Source organism: Cupressus sempervirens, chromosome 10 (genome assembly GCF_028749045.1).
Source record: "Cupressus sempervirens isolate cs-2001-9-10 chromosome 10, ASM2874904v1, whole genome shotgun sequence".
Taxonomy (NCBI): domain Eukaryota; kingdom Viridiplantae; phylum Streptophyta; class Pinopsida; order Cupressales; family Cupressaceae; genus Cupressus; species Cupressus sempervirens.
The window spans coordinates 385,033,319-385,055,509 of record NC_143127.1 but is presented as its reverse complement, the minus strand read 5'-3'; the positions used below and the strand labels follow the sequence as shown (position 1 = coordinate 385,055,509).

At 34.8% G+C, this 22,191-nt stretch overlaps 1 protein-coding gene across 2 annotated transcripts in view; it reads right to left on the bottom strand.

Annotated features, from left to right (window-relative positions):
• The window catches only part of LOC149534279 (Adaptin family protein), a 113,928-nt gene that overhangs the window by 43,283 nt on the left and 48,454 nt on the right, over positions 1-22,191 (bottom strand). For both annotated transcript variants that reach the window (XM_089805595.1, XM_089805596.1), the window contains one exon: positions 21,942-22,058. In XM_089805595.1, the coding sequence (XP_089661721.1) occupies positions 21,942-22,058 (117 nt within the window). The remainder of the gene's footprint in view (positions 1-21,941; positions 22,059-22,191) is intronic.

The window sequence follows — 22,191 nt, the reverse complement described above, 5'->3', positions numbered from 1 at the left end:
TGGGATTTAATGGGAGCAGAAAGGTAATGATCACTGTTAGTTTGTTTGTCTGTTTTTTTCTCTTACTATTTGATAACGATTTGCATCCTTCTCTTTGTGGGAAAAGGAGCAGATGTGCCTTGAGGTTGTGTGTTGCATTTTTTGTGGAACTAAGACAGATTGTATTTAAAACTGTTTTCAATACTTAAATGCTCAAAACAAAACTTAGTTATTGTGATCATTATGAATAAAACATAGATCATTTTTGTATTTTTATTTTTATGTGTATCAATATTTGTTTTCTATCTAATTAGTTTTCCCCCTGTTGAAGCAAATGGTGCTTTTCTTATTGAAGCTGACCGGGTTCTAAAGCCTGGTGGGTATTTTGTTTGGACCTCACCACTCACAAACTTGCATGGACCTATGCTGAAAAGTGAAAGTCAGAGAAAGTGGGAGTTCATTCTTGGATTCACTGAGAAGCTCTGCTGGATTCTGTTGTCCCAGCAAGAGGAAACTGTTGTTTAGCGAAAGACAAGTAACAGAGACTGTTATACATCTCGGTGAGGCCACTTAATTGACTTAAATGGCATATGCCTTCAGTACTTGTTTCTGACTACAATCACTTTCCCAAACCTTATGTCTCTCAATTTACAAGACACAAACATTGCAATTCTTTTGAAGGACACAAATTTTTTCATATAGATTGTCTTTGAAGCAGAGATATTTCATGTAGATGCATACTAACATACTGGTCATATTTTAAATTTCCCATCACAGAAAGCATGGAGGATTACCTCCAGTGTGTAGCAAAGGGCAAGATGCAGAGTCTCCTTATTACCAGCCACTTCTATCATGCACTGGGGGAACACTCAGTTGCAAATGGGTGCCTATTCAAAATCAGTCCAGCTGGTCCAATCGCATGATGCCTAGTTCAAATTTACTTGCAATACATGGCAAGTCTTTTCATTTTTAATCAATATCAATTGAATTCCATTTTCGGTTGAATGAGTTGGACTGTGATGAACTTCTTGCTAGGTAGAAGTCTCCTTTTACTATTAGTATAAAATTTCAATGTAACATGCTGCACTGAAGGCTTTAAACAAAGTTTATACATGCTTAGTTTGAATGTGACTAAGAAGGTATCTTTTTACGTTTCTTTTTGCAGGAATACAACATGAATAATTTTATCAAGATTCCCAGACATGGATATCAGGATTGAAAAACTATTGGTCTCTACGTACCCCATTGATATTTTCTGACCATCCAAAGAGACCAAGGGAAGCGGATCCCCTACCCCCATTTAATATGATTCGGAATGTGATGGATATGAATGCTCGGTATGGAGGCTTCAATGCGGCTTTGCTGACTGCAGGGAAATCTGTCTGGGTCATGAATGTTATACTAACTAGCGGTTCAAATACACTTCCAGTTATACTTGATCGAGGCTTTGTTGCCCAGTCTTGCATGATTGGTACGTAATCTTACTTTGGCATATCTGTTCCCTTCCTTGTTTCTACTGGCTAACAGGATAAGATTTCAAATTCACACTGTTTATATACGATAACCACTATAATTGGTCATTTGGATCCATATGATTTGCAATAACGTATATGGAAATACGTGCTACATAACTTTTCATTATTCACGATAAAGTTAGCAGTTGTGGTAGCAAGATTTTGGTATGCAAATTGTTTTGGGTTTAATTTTCCGAACTAACTTTATTTTTTACCTGTGAAGAAAGGAACAGACTTTGCTGTATCCTCTACATCTGTTATGTGTATTTGTCGAGATAGAAATCACCTTGTTTGTTTGACGAAGGTGTCTTTTGCTTTTCAAAGGTTTTGTGGGATGGAGAAAAGTTGGTGACATATATTGAACTTATTGATAACTCTTAATATAGAAATCACCATATTTGTTGTATTTACTAGATAGGAATCATCATATTTGCTGCATTTACTAAGATAGGATTCACAACAATTGCTTGATGTCTGCGCCTTCCCTTTAGCTTTTCAATAGATCTCTTGGGATGAAGAAAAGTTGACTTGGGCTGATCTTATTTAAAATATACTATGTTGTAGCATTTATCTTCAACGAGACAGATAAATGAAGGCAGTAGGCCAGATTTGAAGATACAACAATAATAACTTTGTAGGAGACAGCTGGAGAGATCTCAACATCATCCCACTTAAAAATGAATACAAGATTTTTTTAAATATTGGTGCCCACATATAACCAGAATATTTGATGTAATAATATTTGGTGCTTCAATTTTAAGAAATTAGCGATTCTTGATATAGGCGATTTGTCTGGAAGTACCAGAAGCCCTACATCTCCACTGGATTATAGTAATAATAGTGTTTAAGTCTCCGCGAGGATTTGACGAGGGCGTAGACCTTAGCATTCTTGCAGCTCTTCATAGCACTGAGAAGAAAATCGTTGTTCCCTCTCCAAATAATACAAAGCATAGGATTTTGGGGAAACTCTATTGTAAGTCGACTCAGCCCATTCCCATTGGGTTCGCGAAACTACCTACTGAACGACTAGAAGAAGAGTCGATGATGAAGTATTCTAGAGCTATACATGTATTACGTCCCACGGCCTTGAAGCCATTGTATGATAGATGGGAATTTAATTTTTTAATGAAAATAGATCTCAACATTGTCTTTCAATGCAATTGAGTTGGAAAATTGATTGGATGCGATTTCTTGATATTAAATAAGATCCATTATCAGTTTGAATTTAGTAGGATTTCACACCAACTTCTAAATTAGGGGAGGGCAAGTGAGAGGTGGAGGTTGGGATGTGCATATTTAATCAATGTGTTCTTACAAATTTGTAGCACAAACATCATCAAAATTAGGGGAGGGTGAGTGAGAGGGGGAGGTTGGGATGTGAACATTTAATCAATATGTTCTTACAGATTTGTAGCACAGATATCTTGATGATTTTTTTTAAGTGAAGGAAAATGATTTCTTTGTTGATTTTATTTTTGTTACCTTTTCAAATGTATATGCTTTGGTTTAGTGAAGACTGTCAAATAAGTCCATCTAAGTTGCAAATTCAAATTGTATAATACAATTTGTCTTATTGCATCATATACTTGGTGTGGTTACCAACTCCCCACTACTTTACATGTGTAGAGTCCACAATGACCTATTATCTCAATTGAAGTGGAATAGAAAGTAGGTGTCCAATCCATCCTAGTGGAAAAAAAAATGACATAATAATAATAATAATAAATTATATCTTAAAATCTTAACTATGTTATTCATTCATTTTAGTTGCATCTCCCTTTCTAACCCTTATTCTTGTGGTGTATCTTTTCCACCTAACATTTAATTTTTGTAACGTGCGTAAATGATAAACAAGGTATGAAACATCTTCCACCCATTTTATGTTTATAAATAGTTTTCTTGCATCAAGTTTTTTATTAAAAGCATTGAATGTTTGTATTTCATGATAAGTTTCTCTTTTTGGTTCAAGTGGCTCATTCTACATATTTGATAAATAGTAGTTATTTTGGATAGATATGGTATAAATAAAGAGTTTGATATGAGAATGAGTTATCTACTACTTCTGTTGTATTAACTATTTCTATGTGAGGTCACCATCTTGAAGAGGCCAATGGTATCTCTTGATATGAATTTTTTAATTTAATACAATATTATTTTATTCTTGTGCTTCTTTGAATTTCTATTGTTTGGCTTATCTCTTATAAGAATCATGTCATTTATTATCAAATCTCTTTTCATGGCTACGTTTTATTGTACCACATTTCATTTAGAATGATGACTACACACTATTTTTCCACTTTGTCAACCTAGAATCACGATAATTAGAAAAGGTCTTACAAAATAACATAAAGGTGTAACATAAGTTGTGTTCCTATCAGATGGAGTCTATTTTTGGTGAGTGGGATTATTGGATTTGCCTTTTGAAAATACTTTAATTGTCAACTCCTCACAAACCACTAACCCAACCCATCTTGGCAAGTCAATAAAGTCCTCATTTATGGAAGTGTGTATTAGATCTTTTACATATGACAAACTTTATAAGGAGAACCCAAAATCTCAAAACGTCAGCTTTCTATTGGACTCTGCCTATTTCCATCACCTCTAAAGCAATATATCTTGCAGTGGGAGTGGAACCAACTGGCATGCTTCTCGGGAGTTGCACCAAAGTCAGATATGCAATGTAAGTACATTTGTATTTCTATTTATGTTTTTTGATTTGTTCTTATATATTTCTTTGGTATCAACATTAATGAGTAAGCAAAATGTATACAGCATTGTTACATGTAGAAATCTCAAAAAATAAAACCAATCATTTTGAAAAATCTGATACAAGGATTCAGACCCTAAGTGTAGCCATTAGAAGTTGAGTTGTATTCCATTTCATTTGGGTATTTTTGTGTAAGGTGGGTGTATTTTGCAATGTGTAATGTATGTTGTACATGTCTCCCAAACGGACAACATTCTAACTTTCCTAAACTGGCAGTGGATGCTTTCAACTCGATCGAGACTTGAGGGGCACGGAAGTTCCATGTCTGATGGCTTTCAGTAGGTAACATGAGATCTTCTGGAGGCGTCATGATTTGACCATCACATCTCATTTGTATTACTAATTTTGTGTTGTAATACTTCCAAAATTGTGAATCGGAAGATGATATTTGTCCATGGTGTAAACAACCATTTCACATTTATACAATGATAATTTCTTGATCTAAATAGAGAAAGGCTACTATTGTATTAGCCATTCAATATTTGTCTCAAGCATCCTATGGAGTAAGGACAAGTTTAGAGAGCATTTGTACGTGGAGTTGCAATTTTCAAATACGTTTTATTTAATTTAATATTATTTCAGATTTGGTTTAAATCTAATTTTATTGATAGAATACTTTGTTCCAATGGAGAATAGTTTATCGAGAAATTACCTTTCTGTATCATTTCTTCATGCCCTCGCCTTTTCTTCATCCTACTCTGGCCTTTCAACTTTTAATTATTTCGTTTCAATTTTTCTTTTTAACACAATTATATTAGTTCTAAATTTTTATTAAAAATAATCTAAATAATAATTTAAATATTTATGACAAAATAATAATTTATCATTTATAGCATGTGATCTGTAATTCAAATTTGTGTTGTAACTTTAAATGATATTATATTTTGATGTTTAATGAAATTGAAAGTTGTTATGATTAATTAAAAAATGTACTAGTGACAAATATTAGTATTGGCATGAAATCATTTGTATTTGATGACCTACCTATATGATCTTTTGCATCTTTTAGTGTTTCACTTAGATATGCTAAGCTTGAGATGATCTTTAGGAATGTTAGAAGTTTTTGGCATTTGATCCAACATCAAATACTAACTTGTAAAATGTACATGCTTTCACCCCTACGATGATTAAGGTTAGGTATTATGGCTTATGGGTAATGCATTTCCGAGAAGGGCTTTTAATGCAATTGGATGAATAAAAGAGGTATTTAGCCAAGAAACATTCAAGAGATTGTATATTTAGGGTGTTGGAGATGTTTTTAATTTTTTTAATAACATTGGGTGGTTCAAATTAATATGATTCTCTTACTTTGGTTTCTAAGTTTTTTAGGGACAAAGATATGTAAGGAACCTATATATATATATATATATATATATATATATATATATATATATATATATATAGAGAGAGAGAGAGAGAGAGAGAGAGAGAGAGAGAGAGAGAGAGCTGGGGGGGGAGGGAGAGAGAGAGAGAGAGAGGGAAGATGTTTCAAATATTTGACTTCATTGAAAAAAAATTGGAACATATTTTTGTGTTAAGCTATTTTTACCATGTTCTTAATTTCTATTTTTTTTTGAGTTGGTGGGATGTCACTTAATTTTTATTTTTTGATGGAGGGTTAAGACCAGCGAGGCAACCTAACAAGGCACGAAGCCTGCGAGCTACCAACTAGCAAAGGTCACTTACTTTTCACATAAGTTATTCACACTTCTTTCAAACTCATACTTTTGCCACAATATTTTTATTTTATAGATATTTTATCTACGAATCTTCTCTTGTTAGCATCACACCTTTTGTGTGGCACTACACTTGTTCCCATATTACCTTTCAAAGTTTTCTCTCCCATTTTTCTCATTCAGCACTTTTACTTACCTTCAACCTTCCACTCTAATGTGCACATACATGCATGGTTACAAAAGTTTTCATAGAGGCCATCTAATTCTTAATTTAGTATTCATTTTGTGATTTCTCATCTTAGCAATTGAACTAGAAAATAACAAGCTAGACTTTATAGGATTTGTAGTGTCGTATTACAAAGTTGAATGATTTTCTATTTTAAAGCTTTTGCATATTATTTATATGATTTTTTATTATACAAAATTTAGGCAACTTTCAATGTTGTTAATATGAAAAATTGCACTTTCTAGCCTTAGTCATGCTTAGCAAATTGGATTATTGTCAAATTTAAAGAACTTAATGAAAACTATTTCTACTTTCTAACATTTTATGATTAAAGCATTTTCCATTAAGTATGCACATGGGTTCGATGTGCCTCCTTGATGAGATCTATGTGTATTGTTACGTTTCTATTTACAATTTCAATAGAACTAAAAAAATGTGCAATTCAAATCAACTATTGAACTCGATGTCTTGCATTAAATCAAATAATATAGTTTTACTTTTTTTAACCTTAAAAGACAAATGTCAAATGTATATCCCTCTATTCTATATATATAATCTACACTATCAAATAGAAATATTTGTTTTACATTTACATCTTTTGAATTTGTCTTTTTAATTTAAAAACTATCGGCGTACCCCTTGCACCTCTTTTTGGAGCAAGTGCTAGTTTTTACTTACTTCATGCAGAAGCATCATCATGTTCCGCATTCTGTTTCCATGTCACAACACCTCACCTCTCACTCAACGAATGCAATTACATGTTTTTCATCTCATTCACCATCCGCACTTGCATGTAATCTCATTTTCTGCTTCCATTTTCACTCATCTCACTTTTCACACACATTCGCACGACACGATTACACGAAATGTCTTATGTGTAATTGCATCCAAAAGGTCCAATTTTGATTAAAAGTCACTTATTGAAAAGTCAAGAAGATGTCATTTTCATTTCCCATATGCTTTGACTTACCCTTTTTCACCAAAAGTGACTATAAAACTCATTTTCCCACTTCCATTTTTCCATTTTCATTCCTCCATATGTGTTTGCACCTCTGTGAGAAAATACATGTTTCTATATCTTTCCATGTTTTTCATCTTATCCTCCCGCACTTACATGTGAAGTGCATCCTCCACCCGCATTCGCATCTCATCTCACTTTTCATCTCCCGTTACATGTTGCACTTACATGTACTCATTTTTCATGCAATAATGCCTTGAAAACACTAAGTCATCCTTATCATCTTATCATCCTTCTCAGCATAATTTGTGGCCTACAAGATTTTACTGATTTCGAGTCATGGATGTAGAAGTTCATGTTTCAAATCATGAAGAATAAAGAATTCTTACCTTGTTTACATTGTTGTTGCTATGGGATCTTTCTCTGGTCTTTCTACCAAGGGAGATCATCTTCAAGTTCCTGCTTGGGAGTACTATGACCAAATCACTTTGGCAAATAGCAAATTTCATTACAGAAGAATCCAAGATCCTTTCTTTGGGCATTTCTGGTGTTTGTTCAATAAACATTTATCTGTTAAAACAGTATCTGATGCAGCATGGGAGAAGGTGAACCAATACGGCTGTATTTTTATTCGATTTCCCACTTTCACATACTCGAGAGTTGGATATTTCAAAGGTGAGTTGTATACCTTACCTAGGTATGCTACACAGATCGAATCATCTTGATGGAGTTAGCTAGACAGCTTATGGACGTGCAGAGTGATCAGCATGTTATGTATAAACTGGTTTCGACATTACCTCAACTAAACCTTTGGCTATTGGCAATTATTCGATCATTTTTGTGCCTAAAGCAAAGAACATGGAAGCAAAGTTGCAATGGATCACCTTGAAGAAGTTCAAGGCCAGATTTGACTTTGACTACCAAAAGATGAACTCTCAAATGAAAAGAGCTTACACTCATGTTCATCACATCGAGGACATCTCGATTGATATGAGGGCAAAACTTGACATCATGAAGATGGACTACTGCAGATTAACCTTGCAGTAGATAATCGATCTCAACATGTTAGAGATCCCTTCAAATTTCCAAGTTGAAGATGATGGCAACATCCTTGATCCGGAATTTCATCAAGCCGACTTTGATAAGAAGTGTCATTTTTCTATTTAGTGGCAACAAAAGGAAGGTACATCTATCATGGATAGATTTCAATCCATTTTAGCAAACACCAACAAATGGTTGAAAAGTAAAGGCCTTAAAAGAGTAAATCCTAAGATGGGCTTGGACTGTGGAAGTTTTAGTCCTCCTGGCAAAAAGTAAAAACTATAAATCACAAGGAAAGATGGTGCCTCATAATTTGATGCTAAGGGTTCCCTCAAATTCAAATTGAAGGGCGGAAAATGAGCTAATTCATCTCAAATTCCTGAACCAATTCAAAAATCAATGGAAGAATCAGAAGAGTAATTGAAAGCAGAATCTGATAAAGGAGATTCAAATAAAGAAGGGGAAATCATGATCATATCTCCTTCAAAGCCTACACAAGCTTGTACATCTTCTATACATGAAGAGCCTTTTTTGCATGAAGTAGATGACGATGTGGATTCATTCTCCACTGATTTCACTACTTTCATTCCAGTGTTGGAGGCTAATACCATGGCTCTTCCTATTTCCTCTGTTGCTCCTCGCATCCCTGCAAATGAACAATATGAACATTTAGTGAATGTGTTTGAAGATTTTCCAACTCTTACCAATAGTCAAGTTCCCCAACTTGATACATCTTTATCAGGGCTTGAGCTTTTCATGGAGGAGTCTTCTCAGCATGTTCCTATGCCTTCAACTGTGCAAACTAAATCCTGCTCTATTACAACAGTACTACAATCAAGATCAATGCCAATGGTCTCCACTGTCACTGTTTCTATAGATGAAGGTTTCAGCCTACCTGCATGGTTAAGCAAAATAACAACGAAGAGGAGAAAAGTGGTTGTTCCTCTGGACAATCTTCCTGTTAAGAAGACCAAATCCAAATCTATAAAAGATAAGATTGTTTTCAGGATTTTGGTTGATTTCAATAAAACCAAATTTGTTAAAAATGCTAAGCCCCTGGTAGACAAACCTGTTGAGGAACTTACTCATTCTGACTACAAGTTTACTAAGGTTGAAATCAGAAAGCAATCACATTTGAGTTGTTTGCAAGATGCTCAAGATGCATTAGCTAATGTATCAAAGAGCAATCATGAGCTTTGGGAAAAGAAAAATCAACTGAAACAGGAGGTCTCTCGTCTAAACGAAGTCATTCGACAACAATCTTCTCAGAGTGTTATTATGTCTCAAACATCTAAAGAGAGAAAGCTGGTTGAAGTTGCCAAGTCTTGGATACAGGAAGTCATTTCTGAAGAAGGTTCCAACCATCATAGAGACATTTGCAATCCTTAGGCATGTCAAACAAATGAATGAAATGGACCAAAACTTAATCTCTTCTTTAACTCAAGAAGCAGACAACTTGAAGGAAATCCTTGATGATTGGGATGAAATGGTGAAATTCGATCTGGATGCCTTGGTCTCATGTGACATTCTTCCGTCATGTAAAATGTTTTTCAAATTTTAAGGACTCATTGGTTACAAAGAGGAGACATTGAAGAAGCTGATCACAAAGTTGCAGATGGCCTTTGGAGATTGTCAAGCAATTGAAACAAGTGTTACTTGCGATTTGGAACAGATGGGTTGCCATATTATTGATGAATCTTGTAATCTTATTGCAGCAGAGAGAGTGAGCTCAGAATGTACAATCAGGATCAATGCTGATGTAGATTTTGAAGACTTTGGTTCACATACAATGAACAAGTTTGTCTTGTATAAATCCTTGACAAAACATTTGTTAGATACTACAGCAGCAAATTCCAAAGTTGTACAATCAGCATATGCAAATGCAATAAGAGTAGAGGCCATATCGAAGACCATGGAGATTATTGATCTTCCCATGGTACGTGACATCATTGTCAAATCCAAGGCACTGAGAAACAATCTCTAAGATTGTTGTTTTGTTTTTATTTCATGTTAGTAGTTGTAAAGGATGCATTAATAACAAAGTGTAATTAAATGTAATGTGAGTTACATGTGAATGTAAAAGATGTAATGCAAGTTGCATGTGCAGTTGCATGTAACCCTTAATATCTCCTGTAGTTAGACTAGGTCAAAGTTGGTTGAGTTGCTCCCACTTTTTCCTCTGCCTTTTTCTCCACTCCTGTGCCTATATAAAGGAGTGCCCACTCATTGTAAAATCATCATTATCTTTATGCAAGAGAGATCTGGAGAAATTGTGCTAGCAGAACTTTGTTTGTGTAAGCACTATTTTGAGAGAAAGTGAATACAAAGGAGTATTTGACACTTAACTTTGATTAAGTAAGATTGTTACTTGCATGAGTTATAAGCTTTGTCTATAATTCAATTATCTTTGATTCACATTATCTTGTGTTTTTGGTAACTGCATCTCGTGAATTGAATAGAAAAAGGTTAAGAACCAACTGGAGCCAGAGCTTTGACCAGGACCAATTGTGGAAGTGTATAGCTAGAAGCTTTGTCTACAGCTTATACTTCTTTCTTAATTTGCAAAATAGTTAAGTTATTCTTACTTTTAGGAGTCTTTGTGCCCTAATTGTAAAGTATTTTCATATAGAAGTACAAGCGGACTTAGAGCCAAACCGGTACATTTTCAGCTAGCCTTTGAGTTAGTGAAGGTTTATCAGTATCACTGTTTCCAGCTCTTGATAGAAGTGTAGCTAGAGATTCACCCTGCCCATTACTCGCTCCACGAGTAAGTGGATTCTTTCTTGAAAGATAAGAAGAAAGGATATTGGTAATACCCATTTTACAAAATCTCTCGACTTCTTGCTTATCTTGAGTTGATCCAAGGAACGATGAGAAGGGGGAGCCTTCCCTTTAAGGTAAGAGAGACTCTGTTTCACATGCTGTGGCTGGTCATCCTATTTTGCAACTGAATTTTTACCCAAAACTGTTGGTTGCAAAATATCCACCCAACATAATTCTCATAGGATAATTTTGGGACATCAAGGAACAAATTTAGTTAATTAATTAATTACGTAATTTTAACTAATTTATAAAGTGATGTAAGTGATTATAAAAGGGAATAATAAAAGTAACTTTGTAAAGGTACTTCAATGAAATATTTTAAGCAAGCATTTGGAAAAGCCCTCTGGCAATGTTCTAAGGAAAATATTAGAAAGGAGAATTGAGATCTCCTTTGGATGTGCTTGTCTATTTTTCTCTATTTTGGAATTTGAAGCTTCATGTTGGAGCAAAACCCGAGGATGGGAACACTAAGGGAACTTTGTTTTAGAGTTGAAATATCTTCCATAGTTGATTGCAGCTGGAGTTATTCTAATTTCATGCTTAAATTCAATGTTTACAGACTTCCATTATTGATTAAATCTTGCAAACAAGATAAAGTACAGAGGATTGCTATTGATTTATTGCAATGCAGGAGGATTAAGACATCATTGCTAGTCATTGTTTTCAGCTCGGCATTGACTATTATTAGCTTAGTTACAAGTTCGAGTTCACATTCGAACAATCCATTTAAAATTTTGGAAAGGGGTTTGCGTTCGTTTGGGTTCATTCGTACAAAAACATGTAAAAATTATATAAATGCACAATTACGAAGCTTAGACGCATAAGTTAAAATTAGAATGTCAAACAGTGTCATAAAATCATATGATTTAATCCTATGTTACCCCGAGTTTCCTGGACAAGGACGGCAAGGGACAATGAAACAAGTTTTCGGGATGGCAAATTTTTTTGACAATTTTGGGGACAGCAAACGAGGACGGCTATATATATAGGGAAATTTTAAAATATACCCTAAAATTTTCAAATATACATGTCATTCATATGAAACTAAGCACAAAATTTGTACAATCTTAAACATTACAAAACCTTAACATACACCATTTGAATGCCATCTAGGAAATAATAACTGATTTCAGTACTTAATTGTCAATATGCATACTGATATGTGAACAAAAATATTTAAATATAAGTTTAGCAGTGAACAATATCATAAAAATCTGGAAATCTAAATAGGCCCAAAGCTAGAGGGCTGCCATAAAGTTTCATCATGTTCAAGTTCAACATAAAAAACAAAATATACAAAAATGAAGCAAACTGTTGCTCAAGCTCTTGGAAGCAAAAAAATCACCTCCTCTTCTTGCAAAATGAAAACCCCAGCCAGCTGCAACACACTCCAACTTCACAAGCAAAACCAAACAAATGACAAAACAACCATAATGTGGTCTTTTTTACCTTTTAGGGCATTTGGAAGGGCAGAGCCCACTAGACAACCAAGTAGCGACAAACAAAACAAAGTTTTTTGTTTAAAAGAAAATTTAAGCTTCACAAAAATAGGGGACAGCCAACCATCCCTGGTACGGTTAGGGGACTTCTACACATCCCCTTCTTTTTTTCTCCCAGAAGTTCCCAAGTACCAGGGACGTCCCCTGCATTTTTTGCCTAATTGGGGATGGCGAGAGGACGTCCCATATGTTGAAGATGGTAGCTGCAATAGAGATTTTCATCTCTGGAAATATGAACGTTATTACCGTTATTGTTACGTTCAGCTGAAAAAGACACTTAAGTTTTAATTTGTAACATTAAATGTAAATGACGTGTCATTCTCATGCATTGAGGCATGAATATTCGAAGAGTCATATTTAATTATAGGAGTTATAAGAATCTCAAGAGACCTTCGGTTATAATGTGAAGAGTCTTTTCTTTTGTTATATATATATCGCATTAAGCGATAGGCATTGTACACTTGAACTTTTATTATCAATAAAGATATATTTTGTTGTGTGGCTAGGTTTTTCCCTTCATTCTCGAAGGGTTTTCCCAGAATATTTCTGGTGTTCTTTGTTTCAGTTTTCTCTTTCTATTTGCTAGTTATTATCTTTGATTTCTGGGCTATAGTTTCAACATGGTATCAGAGCTAGCTTAGATATCAGCTTAGAAAGGTTAATATTTTATTTTTTAATTGTGTCTTCAGATTTTTATTGGTCAAACACGATTGAAAGTTTTATGGGTTCTTGCATGGTGTTTTGAATGAACTACTACATAAGCTAACAGGTTCTTGCAGTAATGATAGCCAAGGCACTTCTACAAAATCCATACCATCTATATTTGTATGCATAGTGCCTGTTACTTTTGAACATTTATCTTGATCATGATCACATAGTTATGTGAAAACATAAAATTCATTTTGATAATTTTAGTTTTTTAAATCTGGATTTGAAGTTGAAAGGATCACGTGTTTTAGTTTGTTGTTTAGACAATACCTAAATTCTCAGCACACTTTCTCATTGATGTCCCGCCATAGGAAAATGTTGTTTTGTGCGACATGAAAATGTCACGCATTTGCAGATCGAAAGCAGGAAGCAGTGCAGAGCAAATGAAATGCCTTGATGAGCTGCTTACAAACATACTTTCTAGGCTTTCCACAAGAGATGTGCTCAAAATGTCCATAGTGCGAAAGAGGTGGCGCACCCTCATTTTGGATCCAGGTTTTGAATTGTCCCAAGGAATCGATAATGAGTTTCACTGACACTGATGAATGACTGGCGCCAGAACAATACGAATTCTACTCTTACAACTCCCAAATAGGTAATCTTTCTATTGTTCGGTTTTCTTTAGAGAGCTTAGACGGTTTTCAAAACGGGAGGTTTGTGATTGTTACCATATCAAATGGGCTGATGTGTTTTTTATCCAAATGATTTTCTTTATATTCATGTGTTGTGAGTGTACAACCTTGTGACAAAGGTTTTGAAAAATATGCTAGTGCCTTTTGAAGTGCATTTAGGGAACGTATACTATGCTGAAATTTGTTATACACAAAATGCTCTAATAGTTTGTGATGATAGGCGGCTCTATCAGCGAGAAGCAACCATATACTCTAGTGTTCGATTCTCATTCAAATTTGTGGCATGAGTGTTTGCCTCTACTGCCGTCTATTAGCTTTTATATTAGCAATCCCTTGCTTAATAACAATCTTCTGCGGGCTCAACTTTATTTAAATGGTGTCATTTATTTTAAAATCGGAAACATAGACACCCAGGAATTGGAAGGAAATAGAAGATGGAGAAGCTTTTTATATCATGCAATACGTTACAACTTAAATACATATTATGGATTATCGTTTTTGCATCTTTTTTATAACGGTTATTAATTGCTCTCGTGTAAGGCAATGTCTGCAGGACATGCTTGGGTGCACAATTGGGTCCATCAAATTTGAGTCGCCGATATTTTTAAGACGAGTATGCCTATTTTTGAAGGCTCCTTGGCGGTTGTTGAACAAAGAAAAATGTACATGGCTAGTACGCTTGATGCTCAACCCTCAATATGACTGTGGGATAGGGATGCAGCAAATTCACAAAGACTTTGGAGCGGTCAAGTTACGTGCTGCAATGGAGAAATGGATCAATGCCAAAGATTATTTCAATCTTATTTGGTATGATATACCTGTACATGATTTATGATATCATCGGTGCTTGTGCTTGTTGCACCTCAATGGAGCAGATAAACAAGTCACAGGCAGACAGATATATCTCATGGGAAGAGCTATTTGAAGAATTTATAGTTTGCACATGGGATAATTACATGAGCATGCAAAGTTGGAATATTGAGTAGTGGCATAGTATCCTGCCATTTTATGTTGTCATAATGTATATATATTTCTTTATGATAAATTGATTTTATCTCTCTTGGTTACTTGCAGGATGTAACAAGATAAGAAATATAGCTCCAGTGGGAGATGTTGAGCTTGAAAGAGAGATAAGTATTCTATAATGTTTATTTCAAATCTTATTTGGATGTAACAAGATAAGAAATATAGCTCCAGAGGGAGATGTTGAGCTTGAGAGAGAGATAAGTATTCTATAGTGTTTATTTCAAAATCTTATCTCTATATATGTTTTTTTAAGATAGATTGATTTAATCTCTATCGGTTGCAAGATGCAACAAGAATCATGAGATGGAGATATTGTTCAAAATATATTATTGCATTCAGATACAAAGCTCAGAGGGAGCTTGTGCTTCAAAGAGAGGCTCCATAGTTAAGAGGGAGTGTTTATGAAATCCCATTTACTCTCATTTATGCTTATGGTATTTGTAAAATTTGAGATTTAAATGGAACTAAGTCTTGTTTTATGCATATTTCTATTCTTGTGTGAATAAATGAGATTGTAAGATCAGCTATGATAACTCTTTCACTATGGGATAGTGAACATCATGTTGAGAGAGTCCATGATGTCATCACGTTGAGAGATTCTATGATGGGAGTTGAATGTCATGTTGAGAGATTCCATGACAATTCACGTTGAGAGAGTCAGTGAACAAAGGCTTAGCTGTGAGTCTTGCAAATCTTTTCATGTTGAGAGATTCCATGAATGTGATTAATTGTTACAAGGTTTCATGTTGAGCGATTCCATGAATATGATTGATTGTTATAGTTTTCCATGAATCTAATAGGATATATGGGATAAAATTTCATCATTAACATTTTGGTTGCAGTCTTGTGTGATTGTTCAGCTAAAGATCTCTCTCTGGCTAAGAGGGAGTGTTGAAGATTGTAGCTGCGATAGAGATCTTCATCTCTAGAAATATGAACGTTATTACCGTTATTGTTACGTTCAGCTGAAAAAGACACTTAAGTTTTAATTTGTAACATTAAATGTAAATGACGAGTCATTCTCATGCATTGAGGCATGAATATTCGAAGAGTCATATTTAATTATAGGAGTTATAAGAATCTCAAGAGACCTTCGGTTATAATGTGAAGAGTCTTTTCTTTTGTTATATATATCGCATTAAGCGATAGGTATTGTACATTTGAACTTTTATTATCAATAAAGATATATTTTGTTGTGTGGCTGGGTTTTTCCCTTCATTCTCGAAAGGTTTTCCCAAGATATTTCTGGTGTTCTTTGTTTCAGTTTTCTCTTTCTATTTGCTGGTTATTATCTTTGATTTCTAGGCTATAGTTTCAACACCATACCCATCCCCTGTCTCGCGGACGTCCTCGACTCAAAAACCTTGGCTTTTTAGGCAAGGACGCATCCCCCAAGTACATAGATTTAATCATTTAAACAACAAAAACCCCATAGGCATAAACTTTAAACTTGTAATCATAGCAACATGAATCGTGATCATACCATCATATATTTCAAGTTCAACATCAAAGATTCAAAACATTTAAATTAAATCATGATTCATAACAGCAAGTTCAAGTATCATTGTTTCAAGTTCAAGTTTCAACTAATGGATTAAAATTTGATTAATATTCAAGACAAAATAATCTACTTGCGCACCAAAAATGAGTGTTAGAAGCCAACATGAGCCTTTCACATTCACTTTTTAGGATTAAGGAACTCCAAAAAATATAAAATATGTCCAAAAAAACCACTCTTCCGCTGTCCACAGAGCCAATTCCACGCAATTCATAGGTGGTCCGACTTGTGGCATGCCAGTCGCTTGGGTTTGATTTGGTTAGGGACTGTTTCGAACTGGTAACCAAAATTTTGAGCCCTAGTTGAATTTTCATCGAACTGTACCTAGACCAAGTACCAATTCAAACCCTAGCCTGGTCCGGAGGGCATAGTAGCGAACTAGAGTAACTAAGATTAATAGTATAGTGGATTTGTGAGGATTCGAGCAAATCCTTGATCCTGCATGTGGATCCATCAGGATTCGCAGCCCACGGATCCGTGTTGTGGCAAAGGGAGACAAAAAGACATAATAAAGTTGGGCCAATTAAGTTTTTTAAATTTTTTTTCTTGTGTAAACCCTAAAAACAACCCTTCAATTCATTATGCAAATTCATTTACTCTCTATTTTGCTCTCTCGTAGTTGCTAGTTTAAAGTAAAGTGTTTGGATTCGAAGGAGATTAGTTGTGGAGCTCCAAGTACCTTGCAAGAAGTGTTTAAGGTACGCATTTCAACCATATTCTTTAATTCTTTCATAGATTATTAATTTATTTCTAGTTTTCCAAATTTTTATGTTTTCGTGTAAGTGTTAAGCATGGTTTCTTTCATCTTTTTTCTAAATTGCAAGAATAGAACAATGAGTAGTCAAGGCTCAGTGGGTGGGGCTGGATCACCAAGATTCAAAATTGATAAGGGATCGCCTTTATGGAGACACACAACAAGACTCACACAATGTCCTAGGGGTGGGTTGTACATATGCAAATGTAATTATTGCAATGTACAATATAGAAGCTCCTATTCCCGAGTGAACTGCATTTTTTGGGCCCTAGGGGTGAAGGAATTAACATGTGTGAGGGTAGTGGGCCAGATAAGAAGGGATTACCAGCTGCACAAATAGCAGCATTAGCAAAAGAGCAAGAAAATGTTGATAGAGCAGTTGCAGAAACAAAATGTGGTGCTTCCAAAAGAACAAATACACCAACACCACCATCCAATCAAACAAGCACAAGAACACGTCCTTTTTTGCCCATGCCAACTACAAGTGATGAAGATGCAGACCCATCTCCACTCACCCGCAAGAGAGGCCCACTAGATAGGTCATTCCAAAATGAATTGAGAGACATTGTCGATCACAAAATTAGGTGTTGTTTAATTGCAAATGGTGTTTCATTTAATTTTGCAAGATCACCTTATTTTAGGCAAATGGTGCAAGCAATAAATGAAACACCTCGCGGTTACAGACCACCTAGTTATGAGAGGTTGTGCACTACCATATCACATGATGAGAGGAAATCTGTAGAGGCTGAACTTCAACGAATAAGAGCTTCTTGAGTTCAATTCGTGTGTCTATTATTTCAGAAGGGTGGAAAGATTATAGACACTGTCCATTGATCAATGTTATTGGTGTATGCCTTAAGAGGGCAATGTTCTTGAAGGCAGTTGATTATGAAGGGCAAGTGAAAGATTCAGAATTTACTTCATGTATTCTCATTGATGCTATAGAGTCAGTAGGTCTTGATAATGTTGTCCAAGTGGTCATGGACAATGCAAAAGTTTGCAGGGCTGCAAGGATAATTGTAGAGTCTAGATATGATCATATCTTTTGGACACCATTCACAATCCACTTTCTCGATTTGGTGATGAAATCAATTGGCACCGAAATAGATTGGGTGAAAAAGATATATGAGGAAGCTAGAGAGATTCAAATGGTTGTGACAAATCACCACATGTCACAAGCAATTTTTAGGAGTTTCTCAGACTTAGAATTATTGAAGGTAAATTTGTAAAGTTAATATTCAATTATATATATTGGATTTCATAATATTTTTTTTGTTGTTTACATTAACATGTTCTAATTTTTAAATGTATTACTAACTTGAGTTTAACATGTTCTTAGGTTGTTGAAACCCGCTCTGCCTCTCACACAATCATCTTGAGATGACTTGTGAAGGTAAAGGAGGCATTGAAAGAGATGGTCATTAGCCAACAATGGAGCATTTGAAAGAATTCCAATACTGCAAGGGCCTTAAATGTGAGAAGAACGATACTAGATGAGGATTGGCAGGGTCTTGTGACTTATGTGTTGGAAGTCATTGATCCAATAATGGCAATGCTTCGCTTTGCAAACAGTGATGAGCCATGCCTTAGGGATATTTATGATTCCATGGACACTATGTTGGAAAAGATTAATATGGTGAGTTCTATGCTCTTTTACAACAATTGTTTATTTGAGCGATATCCAAATTCTAAACTTTAAATTGACATAATCACTAATTATAATTATTATTCATATCTCATATCCTAGGTCATACATAGGAGGGAGAATGATCCTTAGGACACCTTTACTTGTTCATCATCGATGGAACAAGATGACCACACATTTGCACCTCCTTGCATATGCTCTATCCCCGAGGTATTGTAGTGCTTATTAAATGCCTATGGTTATGTTACCCAATGTTTGTGCTATTGATATTTGATAATGTTCAATTGTCTTACGTTATCCCCAGGTACTATAGTGCAGATATACTTCGCCTTCTAGGTAGAGTGCCACCTTTCAGAGATGTAGAGGTTGCAAATGGGTATAAGAGGGCACTAGCTAAAATATTCCAAGATCGAGAAATTGGGGCAATTGTGAGGAATGAATTTGCTGCCTTCATCTCAGGTGATAATTTCCACCCTATTGCTATAGTAGACCAAAGCAGGATGGATGCCATTAAATGGTTGTACCTTCATGAGTAAGACTTCACGTACTCCAACCTCTTGCCATAAAGATCCTATCCCAAGTAAATTTGTAAAATTTAGCACCTAAAGTTGATTTCTTAAGCTGAAAGTTAACACTCTCAATTCCTTGAATTTATCTTGATTGTTGTATTGATATTTTTTAATTTCTCTTTAGGTTGCCAGCTCTTATGCAGCTAAGCAGAATTGGAGTACTTACTCCTTTATCCACTCAGTCAAACACAACTTGTTGGCTGCAAAAAAAAGTAGAGGACCTTGTGTTCATTCACAACAATTTGCACGTGTTGTCGCGAAAGGATCTTAAGTACAAAAAGGGGCCCAAAAAGCTTTGGGATGTAGAACCCGAGACTCCTGATTTAAATATGACCATCCAAGATCTTGCTAGATCCACTCTACTTGATGTGGATGATGAGGAGGATTATGAGTTCAAAATCCCCTCTACTAGTGGTAGAGCTGATTTGGGTTCCTCTGGTAATACAGATATCGCACTTGCAGCTCATTAGTACCCCTTTGATGTGGATTTTCTTGAAAATCCATTTGATGATTAAATCAAAAACTTTAGTCTTCACTCTTGACTCTTTTATGAGTAAATCATGTTACAAACTTGTTTAATGATCTATATTTTGAATTGATAAGTAGGAGATAATTTCCACAAGAAGTCAAATTATGATATTGCTATTAGGATTTAACTGTGTGATTTTTGAGTCAAACTCATTGATCCATGTTTCATGAGTAGTGATTCAACACGAATCCATCTCTCATTAAAATATTTTGAATGTTACAAACTTTCACTTTCAGTAATTCAATGTGAATGTGTTGATTTTCTTTATAATCGTGAATATAGATCAGTTATCAAGTATACTAGATTCATAGATGCATACTAGAATCATAGATTTAGACTATGAAATGATTTAGTTTTAGAATTATGTATGTTTCTCTTATTGTTTAGTGTATATAATATATATATATATATGCATAAATCCTCCACAATTCATTATTGGGAAAAAAAATCCCGGAATCCACAGATCTGATTCACGTGCCCAAGTCGGATTCATTTCACAAATTGGCAACTAAGGGTTATATGTGTGGAGATGGGCAATGAAATATATAAAGCAGTTTAATATGGATTCAGCTTCCATTGCTGGCCACCATCTTCATGGGGTGCTAAGTGTGAGTATATGTGCCAATCAAGTAGCCCTTTTGCAGCCATCTTCTTTCTTCCGAACGATCTATTTTCTGTAAGAAGCTATTACAAAGCTGAGCTGGAATGCCATTTTGATAATCTACCAGTCTAGCTGGGACGTCGATGCCTGCCACTTGTCCTTGACAGATTGTGGGACCCTTGGAAGGTATCTAATATTGCTGGTGTGTTGAGCTTTTTCCTCTGTTATTTGTGAAGAACAAACTGAAAGACTCGTTATTTTGTATTTATGTATGTGAACAATCATCAGTGAATGAAATGTATTGAGCTTATAAAATATTGGTATGTTTCTTTACTACGAATCATTTGTGAACTATACAAAGTATATGTTCTTCCAGTCTGATAATGTTTCCTAAGAAAGGCAGCAATATGTTTTTTAAGAATACCAAACCCTTAATCATTGGAAGATAAAATAAAACTGGAAAAAAAATGAACAAGGATCTTTACAAGCTTTGTGTAATCTTTGAATTTAACTTCAAACAGAATGAAATATAATAATTTTCCCCTCATTTGCTATTTTTTAAGGGACTTTACAAGAAGAAAAACATGCATTGTCCAATTCAATCCAATTTATTTGTAGTCCAGTCCTATAAGTTATCACATTCAAGCAATTTAGAAACTCGAGAAAAATAATAGCATCTGCATATGTGAAGTTGATTTTAATATATGAAAGATGTACATCTCTGTGTTAGGCTTATCTTCCAAAAGTCGATGTCCCTCTCAGACTCTTTAGGTTCGATGGATAGCTGTAAGAACTACATATTTTCTAGTTATAATTACCGTCAATTTAGTTGGGTATTAGCAGGCTGTTAGCTTTAATTGATTGTAACTAGTTCCAGCCACCAAAATTGCAGACCTACAAAGCTGTTTCATCACTGAGAAGGCCCTTTTACAAGGCCATCTTTACTTTTCATCACTAAAAACCAAAACTCAGATCTATACTTAATCCTGGATGGACAACCAACAACCAAACTTTGAAAACATACAATCTATTCTCTCTGTTAGTACAAATATAATGTATCATCTGGATACATACAAAATTTAATATTATAACTTAAATGCTCTTGATTCAGAGACAACAATCACCATACCCAAATAGGTTATCACTAAAGATGCAATTAACAGAAATAGGTTACTATTAAAGTAGAAAAGAAACTTAAGTAATGTTGATGCACAATTTGCTGTGAAAATATTGGCTTTACTGTTAATAACTTAACGACAATGACTGAACATAAGGTCTAGTATTGGATTAGACCTTAAAGGCCCAAATCACAACTATGTATGCGAACAATTAATGTTTATATAAATAAGGTAATACTAGAATGATGAAAAATCAACGTATTTCATAGATCCTCTCAATTATCTTAATATATGAGAAAAAGCTTTAAGTAATCACACCTTGACAACATTATCTCCTGAATGGGCCTCAGCAACATCACATAGTTTTCCTATGATATATAAGGCAGGGTATTTTCCATCAGCTGTTCCATATTCTCCTAAAACCCAGCAAATGACCTGGAGGAATAGTAAATAAATAGAGCATAAAACAACAAGTTCTAAAAAGATTTGTCCAGGACAAACAACCTTCATCAAGAATTTGTCAGTAATTGCTACTAATTAATGATCAACATAAATAGCTATTTAGACA